Source organism: Poecilia reticulata, chromosome 11 (assembly GCF_904066995.2).
Source record: "Poecilia reticulata chromosome 11, P_reticulata-male-v2, whole genome shotgun sequence".
NCBI classification, from domain to species: domain Eukaryota; kingdom Metazoa; phylum Chordata; class Actinopteri; order Cyprinodontiformes; family Poeciliidae; genus Poecilia; species Poecilia reticulata.
Window position 1 is genome coordinate 23,983,585 of NC_088840.1, and position 27,906 is coordinate 24,011,490.

At 37.0% G+C, this 27,906-nt stretch overlaps 2 protein-coding genes and 1 long non-coding RNA gene across 3 annotated transcripts; 1 reads left to right on the plus strand and 2 right to left on the minus strand.

Moving 5' to 3' along the window:
* Window positions 1-106: 106 nt before the first annotated feature.
* Window positions 107-6,226, minus strand: LOC103472820 (uncharacterized). Its single transcript, XM_081612383.1, has 8 exons — window positions 3,531-6,226; window positions 2,322-2,627; window positions 1,903-2,172; window positions 1,382-1,444; window positions 1,211-1,255; window positions 1,012-1,125; window positions 477-533; window positions 107-389 (listed from the first exon to the last, which is right to left on the minus strand). The coding sequence occupies exons 1-8, from the start codon at window positions 3,763-3,765 to the stop codon at window positions 217-219; spliced, it is 1,263 nt and encodes a 420-aa protein (XP_081468509.1). The 5' UTR covers window positions 3,766-6,226; the 3' UTR covers window positions 107-216.
* Window positions 6,227-6,232: 6 nt separating this feature from the next.
* On the plus strand, window positions 6,233-23,182 carry atf6b (activating transcription factor 6 beta). Its single transcript, XM_081612382.1, has 17 exons — window positions 6,233-6,528; window positions 10,182-10,261; window positions 12,426-12,507; window positions 13,822-13,881; window positions 13,963-14,042; window positions 14,312-14,519; window positions 15,971-16,132; window positions 16,357-16,526; window positions 16,860-17,039; window positions 17,638-17,720; window positions 17,915-18,130; window positions 18,931-19,038; window positions 19,520-19,619; window positions 19,769-19,836; window positions 20,264-20,363; window positions 20,455-20,539; window positions 20,642-23,182. The coding sequence occupies exons 1-17, from the start codon at window positions 6,456-6,458 to the stop codon at window positions 20,932-20,934; spliced, it is 2,148 nt and encodes a 715-aa protein (XP_081468508.1). The 5' UTR covers window positions 6,233-6,455; the 3' UTR covers window positions 20,935-23,182.
* On the minus strand, window positions 23,005-27,663 carry LOC145553644 (uncharacterized). Its single transcript, XR_014089698.1, has 2 exons — window positions 24,791-27,663; window positions 23,005-24,205 (listed from the first exon to the last, which is right to left on the minus strand). It is a non-coding gene; the product is annotated as an uncharacterized LOC145553644 (long non-coding RNA).
* Between the last annotated feature and the right edge of the window lie 243 nt (window positions 27,664-27,906).

Genomic DNA, 27,906 nt, shown 5'->3' on the forward strand with positions numbered 1-27,906 from the left:
TCTTTACAGTTAGAAAAAAACATAACATGACATATTTAACAGTTTCATTTGCTTTTCATAATGTCTCAAGGAGATAAAAAAAGAAAATAACTTAATATTTCTGTCCTTTATGTTGTAACAACTTTAATCAAATGCTAAAAGTTATAAGTAATTGAGACACAAAGAGTCAAAGACTTCTCAGTGCTGTTTGACAAATAATGGCAGAAATAAACTGGATCAGGAGAAAGTGTGTTTGGCTGCAGGTCTGGTGATGACCGAGGAATAAACAACATTACTGCCGCTCTGATCGGGTGGAGACCAGCTGGGTCTCTGGCTCCAGCTCTGTCGACCCAGAGAGGCGTAGTGGATGGTGTCATCCTGCAGGGACGGACGCTTAAACACCTCATACTCTGCAGCCAAATAAAATGAATCATTTAAGTGCATTTAAATGACAAAGTTACTTCCCTTTAACAGATATGACTGAGTTATTTATGTACCAGTCTGGGTGTTATATGTCATCCACAGCTGCAGCTCCGTCTCTTCTCGTCTTTTTGCTACAACAGAGAAACGTCTGAATTCAGGATATGTAAGAATATGAAAAGAATGCACAATGCTCATAAAATGTTTGTCACCTGTAGTAACTCAATTCACTCTATTAATAGTAAATTCCTAATATAGTGAATTAGCTGATTAAAATCTTTATCCAGATGACTGTTGATGTCTCTCTGTGCCTTTAATAAAAAGTAAACTGAAGGCTTCTGCTCAAGATTTGCATTCCTAGATGTCTGTTAAATCAAACATTGAGCTGATTAGAGGGTAGAGCCAGTGACTCAGCTCCTAAATACCTGATTTATAACTTGTATTTATATATACAAGTTAACTTGTATAACCAAGAGTTATACAAGTAATTATAACTTCTATAATTACTTGTAATTATCTTATTACATTACTATTCATCCTCAAAGCTAAAACTGAATTAAAGTAAAGTGAATATTAATCAGATAAATAACCAAATAACAATTAAATAAATACCTGCATATCTGTGTCTCCTCCTCTTTCTGCACTTCATGCTGGTGAGGAAAATACAGACTAGAGTGATCAGGACGATCATTAACCCCAAACCAATGACAGCGACCAGCAGCAGAGCTAAAAACAAACACAACCAATGAACATTAAAACACAGAATAATACTGAGATCATTTCTTATTGCTCTTAACTGTGTGTGGCTGACCATTCTCTGGTCTCTTCTTTTGTGGGTTCTGTGTTTCAAACACAACTAAAAACAAAAACAAAATATAAAAATCAGGGCATTGCAGAATAGTTTTTGTGTCTTTTAAAAAATAAAGACTAAATTATTATTTTAATAATTATTATTAAGTATTATTTTGAAAGGAGAACCTACCTGACACAGCTGAGACTGTTCTTATTGTGGTAGATGACGGGATGCTGAATGGCACAAGATGCTCTGAAATGTAGTTTTCAAATTTCAAAGTCTACCAATTGACAAGCATTATGAGTAAGCAATTAAATATGTCATTTAAAAATTCTTAATTTATAATTTTTCTTTATGTCTTTGCTGTTCAAATCCTCCTTTTGGTGACCTCAATTTATTTTTGCCTTATTTAAAGCTGATACAACATTGAGAATTACAAATTTAGATTTCTATGGAGCGCATTGTATTTAAAAAATATAAAATATTTATATTTATAATCAGTTACTTAAAAAGAAACAAGAAACTTATCATCAAAACAAAGATAAATAGGTCTGCAAATATAAAATAAAGAATAATAACAGTTAGAATCAGGTTACTTAAAAAGACTATAAAATCTATATTTTAGTTTTTATCATCAATAACTCAGTTTTTTTATTGTTCTTGCTGCAAAATGTTGGACAAAGTGACCAGTTAAACATTGACCGAGCTACCTTCCAGGACGGTGAGTTTTGCCTGCAGAACTCTGTTGCACAGATATTCTCCAGCGTCCCCTGGCTGCAGGTTTGTGATCTGCAGTGCGTTATTTATGTAGCTCAGGCGACTCCCGTCTATTTCCGCTTTCCCTGTACCATTTCTGAAACGGGTGAAGATGGCCTCCTCCTTCTGCCCTTCTTTCTGTCTAAACCACCTGTGTTTAGACTTAGAGGAGCCTCTGCAGGGAAGCAGAAGCGTCCTGCCTGTAGATACAGTGAAATCATGTCCTGGAGGCCAGAAGCAGAATGATGACTGACTTTTAGTTTTTACCACTTTAAGGATTGTAGTGTGCAGTTCAAGAATACATAGCTTCTCATATACAATAGTAAGGATATCCTAGCTGGTATTTAACACTGTTGCTGCATTCTCATCATACCTGTGAGCACCTGCAGCTCAGCCACCAGCCGCTGGTTGCACTCATACTCTCCACTGTCTGAGTCCTCGAGCTTCAGCATGCAGAGACCACCATCACCCAACAGAACATAACGCTGACGGTCGAGGTTTGTCTGGTAGCTGCTCTGCCGTTTCACCAGGACCCTCTGGTTCTGATGAGTCCAGATCACATTGGAGCCGGCAAACCCCCCACATGGCAAGCACACATGATGACCCTCCAATACGGAAACCCGGATCACTTCTGATGGAGAGAGACTGGCCAAAAACCTGAAGCTCTTAGCCTGAAGATCTGCGTTGGAAACCATTATTACATTTATGTTTCATTTTAAAAATAAGTTTGTTGCTCTTATTGCTTTTTAAAATCATTTATTTTACTTTGGCGTTTGCAATTTTTAATAAATTCATAGATCGATGTAGTGACTAAAAAAACCTCAGTTTTGCTTCAAATTGAATTAAAATTAAATGAAAAAACATTTAGGTTTTCTTTGTGATCAGTTAATTACTTTTGAATTTGAACATTATTTTGAGACAAGAAAACTGAAGCTCTCGAGATTCCCTCCAAATTACAAGAAAATAAAATATTTTTTTAGGACACTCACTCAAATGTCAGTTTATAATTTTAGTTGTTTATCTAGATGACACTAATATTAACTATGACAGTCACACCTTACTGGAAGTCAACTTTTAGGCTTGTTTCCTGTCTTGCCTGCACTTCCTGTTTTATCTCATGGAAACATGCTCACTGTCATCCACTCAGACTAAAATAATAACTATACTGGAAAATTGTGACAAAACTTTGAGGCATATGTTGGTGTTCAAAAAATATATGAGTAAAATAAAATAAATGTGAAATATTTTTCAATATTTAAAAAAAGAATACAGAATAATATTTGTAGAATCTCCATTTTTTCTGTACTGTTTCATATAATTATATTGTCATTCTAATAACATTACAATGAGGTAGTTATTCAATATGCTTTAGTAATTTTTAGCACATTATAAAATATTTGGACTAAAATTGCAATTCTTTATGGGAGATTTTATGAATTTAATCAGTTGAAATCACCATGGATAAGTCACACAATACAGCTGACTAACATTTGTTCATCATCAAGTGTTGTGATCCATTACAACACTAAATACAATATAAATGGTATTTAGTAGTAAAAAAAAATCATAGATCTGTCTGTACCTGTGGAGTTTTCAACACCATCGATCACATCAGGGATCAGGAACCAGACATGACAGAAAATCATAAACCTGAGCATCTTCACCAGAAGATAACCGAAAATATGACTGCAGTGTCGAGGTCCTGTAGCCAGTTTGTCTGGAAAAATGAACCTTCTGTCTGTCTCAGTCTTTTTTTCCACATGTTCCTTCTGTCCTCCTTCCTCTTCCTCAAGTTGAGACCTTTTACATTTGAGCATTAGAGGCTGGGAAAATAGGAATCTGAACTCTAATCATGACTTTATGCCTATACTTTAAGATTTAAGTAATTAATTCTGCAAGTATTTTTGGGTTTTCTGTCTGGATATGTGGGCATAAGATGACCAATCACAAACAAAACCACTAAATTATAATAAGGGAGTTTTAAGAGCACCATGGACATAGCAGGTGCAAGAAAGACATGAATTAATAGGCTGACTATATAAATGTATCCAATTAAAACAAGATACCATTTTAAGTATGACTTATGCAATTCATGAATCTAAACACAAGATACCAAGAAAACCACATATAAAAATAACTGCACTTGACCTAAACAGAGGATGAAACAAAGGACAACAAGCATCATAGGCATCAAAACAAGTAATGTCTGACAGGAAATGAACTAGTGACAGTGACAGTTGATTGCATGATGTTGTTAACTTTGCAGCCATCTCTCTGAGACAGGATGTGACAACAGTGGAAAGGAAAACTTCCTTTAGCAGGAAGAAACATCCAGCAGAGCCTGGCTCAGTCTAAAAGGCCATCTGCCTCTGGGGGTTTTGGAAGACAGAGCAATCAATCACCAAAACACTCAGTACCCTGGTTCAAAGTTATGTTAATAAAAGTTAAGAGTTAAGAGTGTCTTCATCTAGGAGAGAAAAGTTCAGATAAGTTCTGAGCCAGTAATAGAATCTATACAAAAAAACATTAGTGGCAAGAATATCCCCTTCAATTGCTTTATTTGAGAGTCTCAAGTGCAAGTGCCCAGTCAAGTGCCTAGAGAGAAGATGAAATGATGAGAAACCACAGCTGCAAATAACTTCACAGATGATTAGCATCATCACACTTCTGAACAGAAGTCAGAATCAAAATTAGCTTCTTCAGCCAAGCTTGTGTGCAAAAACAAGGAATTCACATTCTCATAGTGTAGAGAGAGAGTAAAAATATCTAAACTGTAAAGGAAATATGATAAAGAAGAGAATAGCAGCAAAGCACAGCACAAACACACAAGAGAGTAGTCTTAACATCCAATTGTTGGTTATGGAATAAGTGAAGATGAGAAATGTGTTTAAGGTCTTAAATTGACTGCTTTTCTTTCTTTTTGCAATGATTTAAAGATTTACTATATCTTATCTGATTGTTTTTGTTTTGTCTTCAGAGAGCAGTATTAATACTTAAAAAAATAATGAATGTGTTACATTTATCCCTAAAACCGTTTTAGTGATTACTGCTGCATCCTGGGCGCACAAAGAAGCATTATCACACATCCTCTCTACCACCAGCTGTTAGACTTCATCACTATTCCCAAAAAACCTCAAACTCATTAAATGTTTTCTTCACTGCTGTTGTTTTCACTTTTTCTCATCTCACAGAATTACTGCTGTTATTTATACAGTCCATTTTTCAATTTCTCTGTTCCTGTTTTCAATTTACAAATATACACATTTTATACACATTGAAAGAAAATGATCCTGTTTCTTTTGATTTGATTGTGCTATTTTTAATAACTGAATAGTATTCTTTTTCTTACGCTCCTCTTACTGTACAGTTTCAGTTTTTAGACACTTTTTAACCTCAATTTGAATATGCATGCTTCCATTTTACGCTTGAATTACCCTACAGTAAGACAACAAATGAAATTTCTATTTTCTGAAAATGGTAAGTCAAAAACAACATACTAAAATATGATGCACAAATCTCAAATTACACCACATAGGGTACAAAAATAGGAAAAAAATTGACATCCACCTCAGTGTTTGAAAATTTTCAAAAATGATTTTTAAAATGTATTGGACTTTACTTTGATGGAAACTCAAAAATTTAATCGGTGTCTTACTTTTTCAAACAAACTCTCCCTCTGATGAATCAACAGCCATAGCGATTTTACAGCGCATGATTCACCTTCTGACAAACTGACATTGATTTTTAAACGGCCCTTTCGACACTGAAAAAGCAACTGGTGGTAAAAGTTTTAGTATAACCACCTCTTCCCTGTTCGGTTATGTAACAGCTCCCGCCCGGCACATGCAGAGCATTTCAAAACTGGTCCTAATCCCATAGAAATCAATGTTTTGTAAATGTTTAATTTTTCCTAAAATTAACAATGAATGTTTGGAAAACATCCCTAGCCTGATCCAGACCAGTTTTTCTGTTACAATGCTTGAATCCACGTGAGTCTTCTCATAACTATTTTTGTTTGCACTGGAAATTATCGCGTTGTTTGGCTCTGTGTTATTGTCAATCAAAAATCCGCAATCCTTATTGGACGGAATCATCTTTAAAGGGATGTCCCACAGGCTCCTGTTTAACAATAGGTTCACCAGCTGCCCAATCAAAGTCTTCCGGCTATTTCATTGGTTCTTATCTACGTCGATCAGAGCCTTCTTTACTCTCATTGGGTAAACCAACAAAAGTAGGCGGTAACCTTCAGGAAAATACGTTTCCTAGTCTGTCATATGCAAAACGAAACGAAGGATCGATAACTTGACTGGAGGGCATGAAAAAAATCCAGTTTTCTACTCGATTAAAATAATTCTATTACTTCATGTCGCAAATGGTAGCCAAATCTAGTATTAGCGCGTTAGCTTGAGGATAAAGCTAAGAGTTTTATCTAGTCTATGTTTGTTTAGCTGCTGTTATCACGTCTGACTGCAGACTCCTGCTGTCCAAACACACCGCCTTTGTGGCGATGACTGCGGATTTACTGTCTGATCTGGATAGCCGATTCTTCGCTGATAACCTACTGACGAGCGAAGATTGGGGTAAGGACACTTTTAAATCCGTCTGTAAATAAAGATAAATGGCTAAAATTGTCATTACAAGCTAACTGGGTGCGCTAACTGCTGTAGTGAGGGGAGGCCAACAGGGCGTTACAAGATTTTCATTTCAGTTTTACACGTTTTTAATGTTTATTCCCGAGTCTTACAACTGTAATTTATATTTAAGTCGGTTTTCATTGTGATACGTGTTGCACGCGGTTTTAGCGTTACTCTGAACTTGCTTCCTCAATCATCTAACCCGGACGTAGCTGTTTATCATCCTCACACTGGCTGGGAACGTGATTGCACGTTTTACATAACCTAGTCTAACTTTTTCTCTTTAAAATTGCCGCTTTATTGACTCTTGTTGACATGATTTTCATCTAAACCTATTCTTAGTTTGATAAGAGTTCCCACTATGTCCTACAGTCCATCACTGTGTTTTAATGCTACAATACTTATCAAAACATCACTAAAGATTACAGATGTTTAGTTGCTAATAGTCAGAAAAACACATTTCTAATCAAGTTTGCAGCTGTGACATGTGAAATATGCTCCTGTAGTGGTTTTGGTAAAACAATTTGGAAATAAATTGCATGGGAATAAAGAATTTTTTTTAACTAAGCCACGGTTTTACTGCTGCTGGAAGAATAACATACAACTTATTGTTGTGATGCTAATATTTTTTTTAGCAGGTTAGCCCAAATTTTAATCCAGTTTTGTCTCATCATCAATATGTGTTCAGGACAGTCAGTAATATTTAACATCTCAATCATTCGTTTCAAGTTCAGGTGTGAGCTTAAACGATGTTGAGTGAAATTTAGATATTGTGCCAATACTAAAATCTAATCAACAATTTAAAGAAAAATGTTTGTTAGTCCTTCTTGATATGTGTTAGACTTCAGTTCAATATCATTATTATGGACTGGTTATGTTATTAGAAAATGATGTTTTAAAAACCACTCAATTGTTTCTTTGACTTATTTTTTACAATTTAAAGTGGTTGTAATAAAATGCTAAAGAGAGTTGTAGCTATCAAAATTTTCTCTGGGCTGATGTAGATCAACCCTTCTGCTCCTTTCCCCACTTATGGTTGCAGACTGCTGGTCAGCTGGCTGAATAAAGGCTACTACTCTTTTCCATAGCTTCGAAACGGATAGTTTGACTAATTAACCAGCTGGCATCATCTTGTAGCACTTGCAGTGGTGTTTTATAAAGAGCAGAATGACAAAAAAATGTCAAAATAGTTCAATTTAAAACAGGCATTTCAACACTCACTTTAGATTATGTTTATAATGTTTTATTTATCTCTGTTTTAGCATTAAATAAAAAGAAATGTGTTAATGCTATGCATAGATATAGTGTAAATACTGTGATACTGAGGTATTTTTACTTTAGGTCTTTTTATTATTATTATTTTTATTTTTACTGAGAAAGGGCCTACATTTAACCCTCCTGTGGTGAAATACTGTGCTTTTCCCACCTAGTGTGAATGCAGCAGTCGGCTCCAACACGTCTCAACCAATGTACTGATTGATGTCAGTCATCTTTATTTTTAGTTGGTGGTTTTGACAGTTTCTAATGAACAGTCAGTATATGTATTTGAGACTTTTTGTTGAAGTGTTGTCTGCTCTTGCAGCTTAAAGTTTATACTTGATATGTTTTCTCTGTTTAACTCTGTCTGCCCGCTTCGCCTCAGATCTTTTAGGTAAATTTGACAGTCAAACTGAGCAGTTTTATGGCTCACTGTGGACCGAAGGACAAAGCTATTTCTCGCCCCTTCCAGTCAAGTAGTAAACGTGATTAGATTTAAGTTAAGGGTAGGTGAATCATTACTTACGGCTGACAGAAAGTAGATTGAGTTGAGCTGCTTCAGAAGACACATTTACGATTTCCTGCAATCTCAAATTCTTGCAACACTGAAAAGTTAAAGTTCAGAAACAATCTTTTTCTGCTTTTTAGCGAGATCATATAGATTATGTTGCATTTCTTTGTTCTTTTTTCAGTAGCTCAAAAAGGTGACTTCTTTCATGTAATAAGCAGGAAAAGACTTAAAACCTGAGATACTTTTCTTTCATCAATTACTTGACTTGTTAATGTAAATTCACTTCAGCAAGTATAATCATTTACCTATGGAATTTAAAAATTGATTAAAAATTTTTTTCTTTCAATTTTTCGTTCTCCTTAACAGAATCTGATCTCACAGTAAAAGCTGAAGTGTCCCCTGTTTATTTCAGTTTCAAAGTCCAATGTGTGGCTCATCAGAGAACGCAAAGCATGATGGGAGAAGTACCATTTTCTACCACTTTGCTTGTTTCCTGTAAATGAGGCATAAAATTAGCTTTTTTACAAACAGCTCTTGTGTGCCAGACTAAATGGAAACATGTCTTCATATCTCCTGATGTGATCTCATAAAGATTAGTAGTTGACACATTTATGTGTAATATCTCTGTAGATTGTAGCTTATTTTGCCGCTGAGTTTGATAAAGATATTAAAATCACAAGTACGTTGTTAAACTTTTGCCTGAGATTCAGTTTGGCTGGTGTCAGTGAACATTGTAACTTTCTAAAATATTTGTGTCAAATCACAGATTTCTCCTCCTCCTTGCTGGAGGAATCTAGTTCATCAGCGTTTATCTGATTCTTCTCAGATTCTTTTAGCGAAGGCTTTTTAACATGTGAGAGGGAACGTTGTACATCCATTCAGCCGTCACAGTTTGTATAAACAATTCATTTGTTAATTAAGATGCTGAGCGAGGGAAAAAAAATAATTATTTTATCCATATAGAATTAAAATATCAGCAACAAAATAATAGAAAAAACTTTCTATTAGAAAATTAAAACAATATATAATATGAAGTAAGAAGCATTGAGAATATCACATGGTTAGCGTCACTGTTACAGTAAAAGCTGTAACAAGTCAAGGTTTTGCAGACATTTGACCCATTTGTGCCAACTGGGCAATAGAAAAGCCAGAACTTTAAAAGTACACATTTATTGTAAACAAATATCTAAAAAGCACACACACAAAGTTTCCTTATTTTTGCTAACTTTTTTGTTAGCAAAAAAGTTAATTCAGTACGATTGAAAACAGATGAAATGGTAAAAACTAAAATGACTCACTGAACTGGATTCTGTCTCTAAATTGTTTCATGCAGTTATGAACTGTGAATTAACATTATGTTTCAACTGGCTGTTGCAGACCTATTTATACATGTTCCAGGTTTTGCCAGACGGAAAGTCACAGAGATGCTCCTGGTTCTTTTAACTCGTTTATGTGAGAAGACTGAACATTTAGTTCAAAACCTTTGAGGTTAACAGTAACATTTTTGTTATTTGCTGTCCTCTAATTGTGTTTTGAGGTTTAACTTGTGAAAGAACATTTGCATGCAGTTTCAGTCAAACTGATGCATGACTGAATCTGTTTGTGTCTCAATTTAGTTTCTTTCAAAGCGTTGCCTTCTTGTTGAATTGAATGATTTTTGGTGATGTTTCGGTACTGTTCATAAGAACTGTTTTTCATGTTCAGGGATGCAAATAAAATGGTTGATTTGACTCTCTGGTCTTGGACCAGCTTGTTTTTCACTTCATCATCTGCCCCTGAGTTTTATTCCCTGCTCTTTGCTGATGTTTTGAACATTTTGTCTCCTCCGCAGATGCCTGCCTGTTCAAGTGTGAGAGCATGGAGGAAGGAGAGGACGGGGACTTCAGTCAAGGGTTGAAATACGAACCATCGGTACGGTCATGAAAATATGTCTATGCATTGCAGCTTTTGTTTCACTGCAGCTGAGACTCGGCGTTCATTGCTCAATTTGAGCCCTTCTAATTGATAATTCACTCTGTACTCTCTAAACTTGGATGAATTAACTAACACTCTCGTTAAAACTGATACAAAGAATATTAGTACGAATAATTCCCTTAGGATTAATGAGAATAAATAATCGTAATTATAATTTAGGGGCAAAGATATGAATGTTTCCTGCTCCATATAACGTAGAGATGTTATTTAAAAAAAATTGACAGTAAGTTTGGCAGTTTAGATTGTTAGACCAGTGAAAAAAGCAAGTTTCTCTGCACAATTTGTGTCAAAAAGGATTCAAGGGAAGAGAACAGAACAAATAATGGGTGTGCATGAGTAGAGTAACCATGGTTACAGATTAATGTTTTTAAATGACGTCCAGGTGCATCAGTTTTTACGGGATAATTTAATCAGTGGGAACGTCTCTTTATGCAAAAATAAACATTCAAATAGGTTTTAAGACTTTGTCCGCTCAGTTTTATTTCACCCAATCAATTGGATTAACTCTACTTCCTGAAAAAAGAACTTATTGGATGGATAACATGTGCGAAAAACAGATTTACCGGAAAGTGTTCTCTTATTGTTTAGCTATTCTTAATATTTATTATTCTAACAAGGACATTAGCTTTTACTCCAGTGAAGGCTATATTTTGATTTAGCACCTTTTGTAAGGTGAGCTTATTTTTTGTCTGACAGTATAGAAATGCATTTTCTGCTGACTGTTCAGTTCATGAAAGTTTAGTTATTCACAAAAGTTGCAAAAATGTCAGTTGTTCTACTTGATTGTTTTATATCAAATCATATCAGATCTGTTTTGTTGCTCTTGTATCTTTATTGCATTCGATCAGTTACAGTGTATTGGTAAACATACAAAAGCAGATATGCTGTATAAAAACCATAGGCATATATTAACCTGGGGTGCTCAGGATTTGCCTTTCTGAAAATATGAAAAGGGAATATCAATTATAGTATAATGCTTATTGTTGTAAAAACATTTTAATTGTAAGTAGTTAGTCAAAAATAAACTTTTGTGTTTGTTTAGCAGACAAATTCGACTGGAATTTTATATGAAAAGTGAAGTTTATGTAGAAACATTGTTAAATTGCTGTCACACTATAATTTTTCTGTTGTATTGGCATGTTCCTTATTTTCAGCTATATAAATTTGCCAACTATCAAACTGTTTTTCTTTTAGAAGGAGTAGAGACTAAATGTAACAAAGGAAGGAACAATATCCTTTGGATGTTAATCTTGCATTATCTTTGAAAGATAGCTTTTATGAATTTGCTTGAACATTTTATTGTACAGTAGTAAAGTTTCTAAGCTTGAATATTTGCTTGGGAAATTACTTGTACGTTTGACATTCTGTTGTTTTTACCTGGTTTCACTGGTTTGCTCAGGATGTGTTCAAATGCTTGAAGGTGTTGGATTTGGCATGGATTCTTGTTCCTGGTCAATGCCGAGCTACATCCTGGTTAAACCTGTACAGTTAACATCTTGTGCTTTGTTTTTTTTTGTGTGTGTGTTTTTTTTAATTAACAGAGTGGCTGAAAAGTCAAACAAAGTGCAGACAGTTTGCAGTTTTCTGAGGAACTGGTTTAGTGATGGTTTTGATGGAATCTCTGCAGTTTGTTGACTCAGTCTGCATTGTAAGGGTTACAGCGTCATGTCATTGAGTTCTTTAAACCCGATTATAATGTAAATGTTGTCAGTTCCCAAAATCTAACTTTATGTATCCACAGACTTAGTTATTTAGGCAGAGATTTTCTTTTTAAATGCTTGTAACCATCCAGTGCAGCTGCAGAAAACCTTACAGAATACAGAAGTCATTGGTAACAAACCCCTGTGAGAGTGAAACTCTTGCGTTTATATACAGTTATAATCAGGTTGTCGAAGCAGCAGCAGCTCACACAGATGAATGGTCAGGGCACAGTGCAGGCAGATGGCGAGTGTCGCCTGACTGAGTAACACAAACACACACACTCAGTTACACACACTCAGTTACACACACTCAGACACACACACTAGTTGTTTGGACATGTTTACTGACTTTTTTCCACTTCACTCTCTCTTTCTCCAACCTCTCCACCAACTCCTCACAGTTTGACAATGACCTGGTGCTCACCCTCGATCCTGATAACCGCACGTCGCCATGGCGATACCTTGACGACAACCTTCTCACAGGTACACACCGTCCGGTTGCCTGTGGCTCTCACCTCAGGGCCCTTGGATCACATCGCTTAGCATTTTGGTTTCACGGATCAGTCGTCTCTGCAACACGAGACGCTTCGTCCTCAGCCTGTGGAAACTTTCAGCCATTAGAAGCAGAGTCACTCTGTCTACATCTGCAGGTCTCCTCATCCTGTAGGCTTCAGTGTGAAAATAAAAACGTATCAACTCTAATACTCTAAACCACTTGTTTTTAATCGAAAACATACTAGCTGAACAGTTTAAGCTTGCTTGTGTTGTTTATGTGGTTGCATGGTTCTTTGAAATCCCAAATGAATTCAAATTAAAGGATCCGTCGCATTTTTATCCATTATTTATCCATACAAGATGTAAATTTCTCACTTTCATGTTTTTTTGCAGAGAGCCAACAAAGCTCAATTTTCTGAATCTTGTATCTAGTGCTGAGAATCTTATAAACACAGATGATAAATCCTCTCAGGGATTTAACTATTCACCTGCTACACATCCAGTATAGATACTTTTAAACTTACAACTATAATCCAAGAAGACTGTTTGAATAAAATGTTTGGTTAATGAGGATATTTAATTAAAGTATATAAAATGTATAATCATATTTGGCCTGTTGTATTGTCTTTTTCATTGTGATTGATGCTCACACCTGCAACAGATTTATTTATTTTTTGTAGTGGGGGCAACAGATATCTTACCCACTATCAGCAATGTTTTCCTAACATGGTGCTATTTTATTCTGAAATGAAATAATTTAATTTAATTTAAATTAAATTATTAAAACAAAGAATTAAATATAAGGTGGACATTATCACTGTATTAAAAGTCAGCAAATCAGATAATACAAAACTGTAAAAGATTGACTCAGGAAGCTCAGTTGAGATCATTGATTTTGCAGAAATCACTGCCTTTCATTCCGTGAACCAGCTTTATGTAGCTCCTTGTACCCGAGAGGTGTATGTACAGTCTATCTTTTGAACAAAACCAATTATTTTGATTCAGGCATAGCATTGAGAGAAAGAATCTACTTCAGGTTTTAATTATGTCGACATGTTTTTTAAATGTTATTTATTATTTTTGGCAGAGCTGAAGTAATCCATTGATATTTGCTTAAAAATCTGTTTCGTTTTCCTTTAAGGGCAACATTTTCCTTTAGCAACATTTTGAAAGGTTTTTGCTTTATCTAAACCTTTATCTAAACTAGTATCTAGTTGCATTTACAATGATGTATTTATCCAGTTATAATGTTGTTTAATATCAAAACATCTGTCTCTGTGTGCTTGTTTTGTTTCTGTTTAGGAAACACTTCGGTGATAAAAAATGAGATGACATTGACGGAGCCGCTCCCTGTGGAAATGTGTAAGCTGAGTTTTTTTCTAATCTAATCTTTGCACATTGTGTTTTTACAGTGTTTCCACTAGCTATGTTGTTTCTGTTCAGTGTTCCAGGTCAAGGCTGAGCCTCCCTCTCCTGCTTCCTCGCTGGAGTCGGATTGTTCGACCTTGTCGCCTGACCCACAGGTGGGATTTTTCAGACGATTGAGGAGGCTGTTTTATCACACAAATAGACCAATGAAACTGTTTGTGTCATGATTTGGATGCTTATCTTTTAATATTAAAGGAAACTAATAAATAACTGAAGATATATTTCAAAGTCATAGTGTAAAGAGGTAATCTTTATTTATTTAACCTTTACTTAACCAGGTGAATGATTAAGAATAATTTTTATTTACAGTAATGACCTGACTGTGAGGGAAGAACACAAACATATTGTCCTATCTCCTTTCCAGGTTACAATTAAAGCCGAAAACCCTCCGACTCCTCCGTACATGTATGGAGACGTACTGTCTCCTCCGCTGGGGACGATGGAGGTAACCGTGGCAACGACAGCAGTACCCCCACCCCAGTCCCAGATTCCAATAATGACACAGACTCAGCTGCAGGCACCATTAACATCTGTCCAAGCAGTCATCAATGGAATACAGACACAAACTGCAGGTATGCGGCTTCTTCTGAAGCGTTTACTCCATTATATTCTTCTATATTGACACAATAAGAAGCACGAGACAAGCATTACATTAGCACTCCACACCTTTTGTTCATGCAAATCTGAAAACAGGATATTCCACTCGTGCTTAGTGTTGTCAGTTTTTTTTTTCTCTGCACATATCTGCGTGCTGTCAACGCCAGAGCCTGAATAGAGAGCTCGGTTTACCTTCCACTCATCTGTGGAGGTATTCTGCACACAGACCCTGGGGCAGCCCCCCACACAATGGTGGGAGTACTGTATAGGTGTGGGAACTCCTCTAAAGAAGAAGAAGGGTCTGTGGTGGGTTGTAACCGAATACAGAGTTTTGGATAAATGGAACGTTTCTAGTCTTCATACTAAAAGGCCTTCAGACATTTAAATAGCAACTCAGTCTGCAGTCTTTTAGACTTCACAATGTTGTTTTCTTGATTAAGCACATACAGCTGTAAATATTGCATGTAAATGAACAAAATGCACTCAAAACTTTGGGCATTTAGGACAGGTTGACGTTTCTGGCATTTGGGTAACTCCTCTATTAGCTTTAATGAAAGTATGAAGGATCTCTAAGTTATTGCATAGTTCCATCTGCCCAGTTATTGTTTTGTTTCATAAGGTGTATGTATATCTATGAGCTATGCTACTTTTTAGGAATTTTATACCCAGTAAAAAATATATATTTTCTCGTTGGGACAAGGATCATAGGAATTATTTTGAAAAGAAAACGTTAAAAACAAAATCCAGATTGGTGTTGAGAATCAGAGAAAGTTACCGCCTGGAGCTACTGTCTCCTTAGTAAGCTTTGATATTAGAACCCTTTCAAATGACTGCTTAGTTCCTATCATGCAAATTATTTTTATTTATTCCTGAGGTTAGGCTCTGTGGTAGTGACAAGACCATTTTCTATTTGCATATTAATGTATATTTGGCGTCTAATTATTAAAATAGGCAACTGTGATCATTTTATGTGCATCTAAACAAAAGTTTTTGTGGATTTGAGTTGTTTGCAGATGGTTGTGGTCTCTACCACATAAACAGAGTAGTTTAGAAGTCACTGTGTGACCAGTTCAATCATATGTTCTGATTTATGACATTATCAAGGCCCTGTTTGTGAAAATGTTACATTTGCTAACATGTACGACATGAAGTTGTAAAAAGTTTGTTTTTTAACTGCTTGTTTTCATTTCCAGTTGTAGCACCAACTGTTCTCCATCTTTTCTTGTTTCTTTACACTGGATGTTGAGGGAGAACCGATTTAAAAAGCTTCTTCTGAACTCAATAACATGCTGGAGAGAGTATTTAGTCATTTAATCTAGTGTGTTCGAGGAGGAAAGCATTTCAGAACAGTTGTGCACAGAGAAACTGCTACAGAATATATCTTTTTGTGATGTGAAATAACCTAAAAGTTTGTGTTTTTTACCAGTCCTGCCAAGCACATTAAAAGCCAGCAGCATCCTGAGCACCAAACCTCCCATCCAGCCCCGACCGGTGTGTGTTGCTGCTTCACTCCCCGTCCCCCAAAACCCTGCACCAGCAAAGACCCTCATACTGCAGGGGCTGCCCTCCATGGATCAGAACAGACCTGGTAGGACAGTATTGTCCCGTTAGTCGTATTTATACATTTTCTTATTTATTTTGTTAAAGAATGACGATCTTCATGTATTTTCATGACGATCATGAAGTATTTTTCATGTGAAATCAAATGCAACTACTAGATAAATTCCCATGTTTTTGTCCTTTTATTTTAAATTCCAGGTACAGTAATTAGCTTTGTGTCTGATCGCTAACGTAGCGCCTTTCTCCCTCCAGTCGTCCTCTCTCCGTCCGTCTGTCTCAGTTCGGCTCCGGCTATTGTCAAAATGGAACCCGTGTCCCCCAGCATCCCTCAGCACTGCTCCAGCCCAACTGCCTCCTCAACCAGCAAGCCCATCGTCCCGGCGACCACGGCGTTGCCCAGCAACAACTCCAACGACATTGATGTGAGTAGGTGGATGCGGTGACTCGCGCTGAAACAAAACCCTGCCAGGTTGAAGGCTGGCTACAATGTTTTGCTCTTTTTCTGACAGTAAATGTGATGAAATTATTATCAATACCCACAGTTCATTACTCAGAGGTTTATAAACATCTTTTCATTTTTGCTTGGCACTCGGAGAAAAAAAACTATTCCGTTTTTCAGTTATAAATCCACATAACGGCATACTGACCTCGATCTCTGCTGCTGATTTCAACTCATCCAGCTGATTTCTTTTCTATTTTGAATTCTGAATCATTTCTTCCTACTTCCTTCCCTCTTCAAATTTTTTCTTGCACAGATGAAGGTGCTAAAGCGGCAACAGAGGATGATAAAGAACCGAGAGTCTGCCTGCCAGTCGAGAAAGAAAAAGAAGGAATACCTGCAGAACCTGGAGGCTCAGCTGAGGGAAGCACAGCAGGAGAACGAACGACTCCGCAGGGAGAACCAGGCGCTGAGGGAGAGACTGGCTGTGAAGGAGGTGAGTGGCGGTGAGACAGGGGAACTTTAGGATGGACAGGCTTGAAGAAAGAACAAGTTACAATAATATTAAATGAAAATATGTAATAAAATTTGCTCCATTCAGTTAAAAGCAGAGTTAAAAGAAGTTTGTTTTTAGGTCCAGTGTAAAAGAGATGCACAGCTGAATTTAAGTTGTTGTGCAGGTTCAATATTGAATTAAGTTGCGATAGCTGTTGTTAAAAATGGCCAAATAAACAAAGAGCAAGCAACTGGTTTTGAATGATGAGGTTTATGTCTTTAAAACTACTTATGGGGAGCAGCTTTTTCTTCTACTCTGTTGGTTTTGCACCTGCACACCTGAAGAAGAGGAAGAAGCATGTGGTAAACGGGGAAACTTGAATAACAAGACCTGAAGACTGAGTGACAGGAAAACGCACAAGAAACAGAGAAACCTGCTAATCCAGTTGATAAAAAGATAAAACTATAAATCATGCAAGCTTTTTTTTCGGTATATAGCAAAATGGACACGTTTGCAAAATAAAAAGCTGATTTTACACATTTATGAGGTTCAGCGTGTGTGAAGCAAAATTGTCATTTTTATGTTCTTTGTGTTTCAGAGCAGCGACTCTGCAAGCAACAAGAGAGCAGTGTGTGTCATGGCGGTTCTGCTGTTCATGACCTTCAGCTTTGGCCCCGTCGGGTATCCGCTCACAACTTTCTTCAAAATATTAGGATGATATGATTTATTTTAACATCTCAGTCTGTTATTGTGTCACTCAGTGTCCAATTGTTGTTTTTACAAAGTTAAAGCACAAACTATATTGTATGGAATATATGGAAAAACCACAACGGTTGTATTTGAGATTTAAATGATTTTGGTGTTTATCGCTGCAGCATCACAGACAGGAAGCTGTCGGCCGGTCTGCAGGAAGATCTGGTGTCGTATACGGGTCGCCGGCTGCTGGAGATCGAACAGCAGCAGGAGCGCCAGGCTGATCCTCAGCCTCTCCAGAAAATTGAGGACAAACAGGAGAAACCGGAGTCCGGCGGCGACGAGCGGTGGAAGGGAGGAGAGGCGGAGAGATACGCTCCAGAGTCTTATCAGTTCCGGTGAGGCTAATCAATCGCTGTAAACACATTTTCTTGACACGCAGTGAAAAGACTGGGAATAAACTGAGGCTACAACATCCACTGTGGAATTTTGATTAACTTTATATGAATAAAATCACACTAAGTTTTTTAAAAAAAACAAGCTATTACACTGAACGCGACTGTTTTCACAACCCAATATCACTTTATGCTAACAAACACAGACTGATGTAGAATGTAGTTATTTTTTTAGCAATACATTGACCCTTATTTAAGGGCTACTCAATGTATGAGTGTGTCAATATTGTTGTATTGCTAATATTTCAAAGGACTTTGCAATAAATACTATTAGTTGAAGTATTGTGAAAAAAATGTACTTAAGATAGGATCAAAAATCATTGCAGAATAAATTCTTCAAGTGGTCAATTAATTTTTTTAAACAACCATTAAAAACTCAAATGCTAGATTTGGTTACTTAAGTTATCTTGTTTTTTTTTCTGTCATGCAGCGGATAAATGATGCTGTTTGGTCATTTTCATATTGGTGTCACAGTTCTCATTGTGTTCCTTGTCTGTTGCTCCCTGTTGTAACTCATTACTATCCAGAATGGTAACCTGCATTTTATTAAGACGCCCAACAAAGCTGGTTCTACACCATATCCCTCACTTTTTACATGTGGAACATAGAGTTTCTCTGCAGGAGTTTTACCAACTTTATTTAAAGAATCTTACATTTAGTAAAAACTTGATTATTTATTTTATTGCTCCCAGCAGCTTTCCTAGTGTCTAACCATTGTCCTGTATTTTCTGGTTGTTGGACAGAAACCTGAGTGACATGTTCAGTGACATGAAGGATCTGGTTCTGCCAGACATCGAGCGTTACTTCACTTCCTCAGACTGCCGACAGTTCAACCGCTCTGAGTCTCTCAGGTCAGTCCTGCCCTGGTCGAAATATCTCGTTTTATCACGCCTTCATTTTTTTACAACCTCCTCAGGAGAAATTTGTAAACAAATGTTTAAGCCCCTGCAACTGCACAGGGACAAGTAATACTTGAATTATCTGATGCTGTTTATTTGTTCACTAATTACTCTTTTCTGATTTCATTAGTAAAGGTTAAAAATCAGTCAAAAAAAATCTCTGTTTCACAACCTGCATCTCATTAATGTGTTCATCTTTGTTGTGAAAGATCTCAGTTAGACTTCCTCGGATTGTTTTTGCTCAATCTGAGCAGCTGCTGCACATTTTGTTGATGAGATTTACCCAAATAAACAAATCACTGTCCAGTACAGAAGTCAGTAGAGTGGACACACTAAATATAGTTTTTCAAAAATGAGAAAAAAACCCAAAACAAAACAAAAAAACTTTTTTTTTTGCATAGCGACTTAAACTGAAAGGTCTCTGTGACTCCAGGCTTGCAGACGAGCTGAGAGGTTGGGTTCATCGACATCAAATCGACAGGAAGAAGTCTGGAGGAAAAGCAAAGACGGCCAAAAAAGCAAAGATCACCCAGGTGATATTTTTAAGATTTCATCTACATTATAAAGATAGTTTTGTTAACCAAAATCTCTTTTAGAAACACAATAAACACAGTTTCAGTTGTAAAGGATTTAACCTGAAAAACTCGAGACAAACCTTTTTTGTATCTTTGTTTTGAAACAGAAAGCTCAACTGAGGAAAGCAAACATTTCCAGATATCTGCCGATCCAGGCTCACCGCTCCATAGAAAGGTACAACAAGACTGTTATTAAGAAGGTGACCTAACTATGAGTAAAGAAGACAGTACAGTGTTTTTTCTCATTTGGTACAGGTACAAAAAATGCCAAAAATATCTTATAAAATCCAAGAAATTCAGTTGTTTCCTTCTAAATTTATAAAGTTGAACTTTGAAGTTATCAAATCCTACATCGGAATGACAAGTATTACTGGAGACTGGAAACATCAAATATGTTCACAATAATTACTGAATGATTCCATCTTATTACTGGATTGTGGCTTTGACCATCACATCTTTTTGTATGTTTTTAAAAATGTGCTTGATTTTAACTAAACAGAACATTTTTGCCGTAGTTATTAGATTTTGGTAAACAGAATATTAATATTTTGGTTTGAGTTTTTAAGTTTCTTCTTCTGGTTCCTGTTCTTGTTCCCCTGCAGTCAGCTGAGGGTACTTCCTGGTCCTGAGGTCACCTACAGCGACTTCCTGGACGCCATCGACCGCAGGGAAGACACGTTCTACGTCGTGTCTTTCAGGAGGGTGAGACTATTAAAAACATTTCAGTTCCAGTTTGTGATTTTAGATCTTAAACATCAGATACTAATCAATCAAAATGTGTTGATTCCTGCAGGACCACCTGTTACTTCCTGCCATCAGCCACAACAAAACCAGCCGGCCTAAAATGTCTCTGGTGATGCCGGCCATGTCTGTTAACGGTGAGTCTGTCTGGATGATTTCTAAAACATTTGGAGAACAGTAAATGATGCGTTTGCTGACCTGGTTCCTGGGTTTGACCTTTCTGGTCTCGTCCTCCTCAGAGAGTCTCTACAACTCGTCTCAGGGCTACGAGATGATGATGCAGGTCGACTGCGAGGTTATGGACACTCGCATCGTCCCCATAAAGTCCTCTGCCGTCCCTCCGTCTCTTCGCGACCCCACCCCTCCTCCGCCAGCCTCCCAGCACGGCGCCCACCATCACCATGGCAACAACACCTCCCTCAGAGGGCGGCACCAGCACCATCCATCGTCTTCTTCCCCGTCTCCAAGGCAGCCTCTGCCCTCCCGAACTCAAACACCCGAATACTTGATCAGCCAATCAGAAGGCGTCTGAGGAGACACAGAGACGAGTCTGATGGTTGAAGGTTGGTGACTCAGATGAAGAATCAAAATAAATCTTTTTAAAATCTCTTCACTAAGCAAAAAAGGTTTCAGAGACGTTTAGAATCCAACAAAACTGTGTTAAATTCTGTGAGTTTATCTAGCATTTCATCAGCGACGGGTACTGACAGGACCAAATAAAATACTGTCAAAATACACAGATCTATTGAAAGTGAATCAAACTGATCAGTTTCAGTTTTCTTTAGAGACTACTCGGTTATTTCCCTTCAACAGTCAAATCTTGATCAAATTTGACTCTTTATCGGGCTCTGTTCCGTTTGATGGGGCCACATTTTGAATACGTTGCATATTTAAACCCATCATCTCTGGTTCTGCAGACATACTAAAGTCACTAAGAAAAGAAGTTACTGCGATATAATCTACGTGTTTAGAGGTAATATTCAGGTTTCAGGACATGAAATGTTTTCAGTGTCATGGATTGAGTTTTTTAATGGTTTCAGGGTTTAAAACTTTCGTCTTGGGATTCTAGGCGTAGAGAGACACGATGTACATATTTAGATACATTGTGATCAATAAAACTGCAGAAATCTAGCGTTCCTTTATCTGAAAAAAGTCAAGAAACTTTAAAGGCCTTTACAGTTTGTTGTAAATACAGTGTATTTCATAAATCTGATTATTTGACACAACATTGACAGCTGCTGCATGACGGCGGGCGCTATTTGGTTAAAAGATATGAGAGGTGGGTTTTTTTGTTCTTTTTGTAGACTTTATACATTTTTACAAAGGAGTCTTGTTGATTTGTTTTCTCAGCAAACACACTATATGAATGCCAGCTGCAGTTCAAGTTGAGCAGTGGCGTAGAAATTGAGTTTCAGCAGAATCAATTTGTTTAATAAGTTCAAGAGTTAGGCCAACGCAAGATTTGAGCCTGCAGATTTGTTCAACCTTTAGTTTATGTCCATTTGTTTGCTGTAAAAATATTTATTTGCCGTTTTTCTTTGAAATAAAAAAACTAATATAAAAACAAAAAACTTAAGTTAGGCGATTAAGATGATTTTTTAAAAATATGATGTTAACTCTGTTTGAAATCTTTCACTAAGTTTGAGAGTCAAGCACCCTGCCTCGTGCATCAGCTGTCACTTTTATTCTTGTGTGTTTTTTTTATGTTATTTAATATCTGTAAATATGAGTGTTGATATTTTGTTTGTATTTTGTCACATTTTCAATTTTTTATATTTCTCTTTTCACAACAAAAAGTAAAAAGATGAGAAAACCTGTGAAGTTTTTTTTTTTTTTTGTCTTGGAAATGTAGTATTTTATATTTACATGTTGTGTCCAGTGGACCAGCCAGCCTCTCAATCTGCAAGTGTGGACTTATGTTAGATTCATATTCTTTTTACGATTGTACATAGAAATCATAAAATTGAGTTCTTCTTTTTAATTTTTAAATAAAAGACTATTAGTGCCTGAAAGAAACTCAATAATTTAGCGTTTCTGACCTGTTTGAATTCTGAGCTGCTCTGAGTCGTAATGAGTTTCATTTTACTCCTACTGAGTTGGTTTCATCCTGTTGCATTGTAGCTGAATGCAAAATGTAATATTTCATAATCCGCCCGCTCTGCATGACGGAAGCTGTAGGTGTGTACTTGAGCTAGAGGATATCTCTGTTTGTGCAGCTTTGATGTAAATATTTCTACTAGCGGGATTTAGAAGCTTCAAGAAATGTTTCGACATGCATCTTCCCAGGGACATATTTTTTTTTAAATGGTTTTTTTTTTCTGTTGAGGCAAAATAAAAAGTTAAAAGGTGCATACATTTGAAATGGATTTTCATTTTTGTCTTATATTTCAGAAGATGAAACAATTCAGCCAAAGTTTTATCTTCATTCTGCATTATTATCATAGACAGTCACTTATATTTCTTCCTTCTTTATGTTTCTGAAGCTTTCAGTTTGCTGCTGGGTTCTGTTCGAACACGACCACAGAAAGTTTGGATTTCACTGTTGATCAGACTTTATTAGAAAAATGTACAAATCGGTTTTAGTTTTTTTTATAAATACTGAATAATTTTCTGATTTGTATAAAAGTTTGCCAAGAAGAAGCTAATGTGAAGTAGAAAGGGCCTTTTTTATTTTTAATTGGATGGTGTGTGTTGAAAATGGGGAGGGACAAAAAAGTCGAGAATGGGGGGAGGTTTGTATAAAGGTTTTGGAGCAATGTCAATAAAACAGTGGTCATTCAGTTTCTGTCTTCTGATTACTGTCAACATGTTATCACTTCATGCCTGGTAACTCATCACAGGACTAATGCCTCATTTACTTTTCCCCATTTTAGATCATGTTTTTAAATTATTTAAAAACATTAACGGTAACAATTTTGAGTTGAAGTTGACAGAAAATGGATCATTATGCCATATTTAGACTGAATAATAATGTATTTAAAAATGTTATGATTGAACATTTTTAAATACATTTTAAGGTAATTGAAATTGAAGTTGAAAAGATTTGGGAAACAATTTTGAATTTGGTTCTTTTCCTGTGTTCAGATGTTTAAAAACTAATATTATTATTTACATTTGCAGTGCCAGAATATTATGACAACTATGCATTTTCCATGTAAGAAAAACATGTAAATATAATATTTGGCTCTCTGTACATTTGAAAAAGACTAGTTGGCTTTTTTTCACTCAGATTTTTGCCCGTTTCACCTGAATATTATCATCGGAATATTAAATTTAGGATATTCTTAGAGAATATTTTCAAGCAATTCTTTTAATCTGACAAGCCTCGTCGAAAAGCCTATTCCAATTTACTGAGTTGAAACAATTAGTTTGGAAAACTTAGTTGTAACATTAACTTTTCTAATCATTGAAAGGCACAGCAAATAGTTTCACAGTTAATGTTTCAAATGAAGTGTATATTCTTGCATATATTTAGGAAGATATTTAATAATAATAATATTTATAATAACAGTGATTTTCTATGAATATAACCGAAAGACACAACAAAGAAGAAAAACAAAAACAAACAAAAAAAAAACAATAAAACCTGATGACACCCAAGCGTTTTTTATATTTTAAGTCCATTCGTGAATCCAAGGTGATTAATGGTCCATCAATCAATAATCCAACTGTTTTTAGTCCATGATCCAAGGCATTAGATCCAAAATAAAGTAGTTTGGTTCATTTAAGTCCTACCGCAAAGCTGCGGTGATCCTGTAGCTCGCCATCCTGGGTTGACACAAGGGGTGGAAAAAAAACCTGACCTAAACAAGGTCATAAATAAAAATAAAACAAATTAACTTTCACATTTAAACAGGGTTAAACTGTTATCCAAATTAACCAAACATTCAATAATTACAAAAAAAAGCTATATTCCATCAAGTATTTCTCAGGAATCTTTCAAATGAATTTCAAGTTAAAGATCGCGATCAAGTTTACAGATCAAATTAAAGTGCACTTTCAAATTGTATCTAAGTTTAATTGACAGAGTCAATTAAACTTGACTCTGTCAATTAAACTTGTCAATTAAACTTAATTGACTTTCATATCCTTTCATTAAACAATTGTTTTTCTCTTTTAGTTCGTTGCTCAACTCCCAAGAAATTAAGCAAGCCCAGAGTTCTATAGGCCGTCTACAAAAATCAATGAAAAGTAACTAAAACTATCCTAAAAGGACGAATCTACAAAAATCAAAAGGCCTGTTTAACATTTTAAGGTTATATCATCTATTCGGCCACAAAATTAACAAAAAGAAAATGACCTTTTAATTAATAAGACCATTTTTTTAATCACTAATACACAAATTGAGTGGGCGTGTCACCACTGCATTTCTCACCTCAACGACTCACCGTCGAGCGGTCGACAGAAAACACCCAATTTAATCGTTCGGCCGTGTTAATAAGGCTCGATCCAGTCTTATTCTTCCATATGTTTAGAAGATGAGCAGCTAGCCACAGCGACAGCAGCCACAGCAATTGAGATCTGTCAGTTTGACCCGCCAAAATAAATGACTAGGAGAGGGCAACAAAACACAACTAAACGGACAGAACAACATTAACTGGTCCTGCAATCAGAGAAGCAAAATGTTTTGGGTGGACTGTCACTTTATGCTGCGGTGCTAAGAGTAAACAGGAGATCTCACAGAGGGGCGATTCATAAACACACAGTGAAGAGGCTGAGAGGTTAGAGAATGAGAAAAGGTACAAAAATAAATAAAGAAGGTGAGATTAATTAATTAATTGGCTGATCTGCTTGGTGCATCATCCTTGTCACTGATTCAAATGTAAAAAAAAATCTAATTGTTAGATGTTAAATATTTTCCTTATGAACAAAACAAGCAATTAAGGCAAAATGATCTGTTTAAGGGGATCCTCCTCACTGACGGCTCAAAATAGATCCAGCAGAGGCTTAGAGACAGTTTCTAAATGTGACTGATGTGTTTAACTTCTGGAAAAATATTCTATAAAACACTTGTACTAATTTGTTTGATTTTTACACGTATGTATGAGTTGAAAAACAGGACAAATACAAAACTTAAATTTATGCACATTTATTGACTTACATTCACGGATTTAAATGTCTACCATGCATTTTTTTATTGACAGTAGTCCCACCTTACACATAACTCTGTGTTTCCATAGCAACTAAAACAAACAAAAACCTGTCACAGATTGTTTGACATCATCATGCCACCAATGTTCTCATCTATGATGTCATAAAGGTTCAAAAGATTATTATTATCATTTGGAATACAAGAATTTTCAGTTTGCTCTCCAGCTGCCTTAGGATCCACGTAAAGAGAATTTCACACCATTTCAACTTAAAAATGATGCTATCGATCGGTTGGGGCCTGGGCTACTTAGCCTCTAAAGGAGTGGAGAAACTTCTTGGTCATCATAAAGAAGAAGTTGCCGAAGACCGAGACGAGGATATCAGGTGGAGATATTTTGGGTTTGAGGAGTTAATTCCAGAGGACCAAAGCCACATGGACGTTTCCGCCAACATCACCAGCGCCATTTCAGGTGTCGTGACAAGATTGACAAGTTTCACCCCTGAAGACGCCGTGGCTTTGGAGACCATCTGTGCAATGAATTGGGACACTTGCTCTGAGGACACAGATGAAGAAAAAGATGACATGGACGCTTCCACCAACCGTGTCAGTGCCGCTTCAGGGGTATTGACACCTTTACCTGATTTTACCCCTGAAGACACCGTGGATCTTGCCACGGTGTCCAGATGTGAACTGGACTTAGAAACATGCCCTGAGGATGCAGATGAAGACCAAAGTGACATGGACGCTTCTGCCAGCCTTGTTAGTGGCACTTCAGGTGTCTTGACAAGTTTGGAATCTTTTACTGATGAAGCTCCTGTGGCTTTGGAAAACATCTGTGGACTCCATTTGGAAACTTGTCCAGGGGACGCAGACACTGATGTCTGTACAAGTGTCGATGTTCCCCTTGACGAAATGGACCTGGCCGTTGAAACGAGCTGTGACGGCCAGGAAGATGCGATAAATTTAGAACCAGTCTATGAGGATCCATTGGTAGAAGAGGCGTCTTCTGTTGATGGAAACTCAGAAGACGGAGTTCAGAATTACGCAGACCATTTTGATGGCATGGACGCTGCAGATACGGACGTCGCCTCAAAGGAAATCCCTTCTTCTGACACAGCTGCTGATAATGTTGTGGCACATTTTGAAGAAGTTTCTGAGCATTCTTCAGAAAAACCATCTTCTTCAGAAATTCTCACAGAAGATGACATTCAATTCTTCAAAAATTATTACAGGAGGGTGGTTTCCTCTAGGAGATCATCCATCCGGGGATATTTAAATTTGGAGAATTACGTGCCACCTTTAGAGAGAATTTCTGAGTGTTCAACCTCAGAAGAAATGGATTCTGAAGAAAGCTCAGAACATGTTCAGATTGAGCCACAACATCATGAAAGCAATGATGTTGAAGAAGTGGATGTTTCTTTTGAGGACGTCCCTTCTGAAAGCAGAAATGCCGGAAATTTAAGGTCACGAGTTTCCGAGTGGCTTCGCCAGCAGGGCAGTAGGTTGGCTAATCTGCTACCAAGGAGAAAAGCCAACAAGTAACAGTTCGCATTGGGCACCTTTTGTGGAGCTGTTGGAGGGGTGCTGGAGAGTGTCCCTCCAAGAGACTTCCTCTTTCTGCTGGGGGATTTCAACACTCACATGGGCACTCACAGTGAGACCTGGAGGCTTGTGGTTGAGAGGATCGGCCACCCTGATCTAAACCCGAGTAGTGTACTGTTATGTGACTTCTGTGCTCGTCATGGACTGTCCATAATGTACACCTTGTTCAAGCATACGGGTGTCCATTTGTGCTCATAGCACAAGGACACCATGGCCACATTTCTATGGTAGACTTTGTTGTTTCCCATCTGATCTGTGGCTGTATGTCTTGGACTCTTGGGTGAAGACAGGCAGAGCTGTCCACTGACCACTCCCTGGTTGGTATCCTCCCCAATCATCAGTCAACTTCCAGTCAAACCAGAGAGGCCCAAAAGTGTTGTGAGGATCCTGGCAGAGTCATCTGTGAAACAGAGCTTCAAATTTCACCTCTGGAAGAACTTGAACACATTTTGGAGAGAGTGGATAGAACATCGCCCCATTGTCAATGCGGCTTATCGGAGATGTGGCCACAAGATTTTCTGTGCCTGTTTTGGGGACAACCCTAAAATCAGCTCGTAGGCACCAGAAGGAGGGATGCTCTCAAACCAAAGATAGAGAACTATCAGGTCTTTTTGGACTGACACCCTGGAAGCAGCTGATGGATACTGGCAGTCCAACTAGCATGCAGCTCGGGTGGTCGCTAAGGGAGGAACTCGGGTGTAGAGGAAGTTCCCAGAGCCCATGGAGAATGACTTGGACAGATCGTCAAAAATTGCGGTTTGTAGGTCATGAGGTTGACATAGTGGACCCATGACAAAAACACCAAGTCCA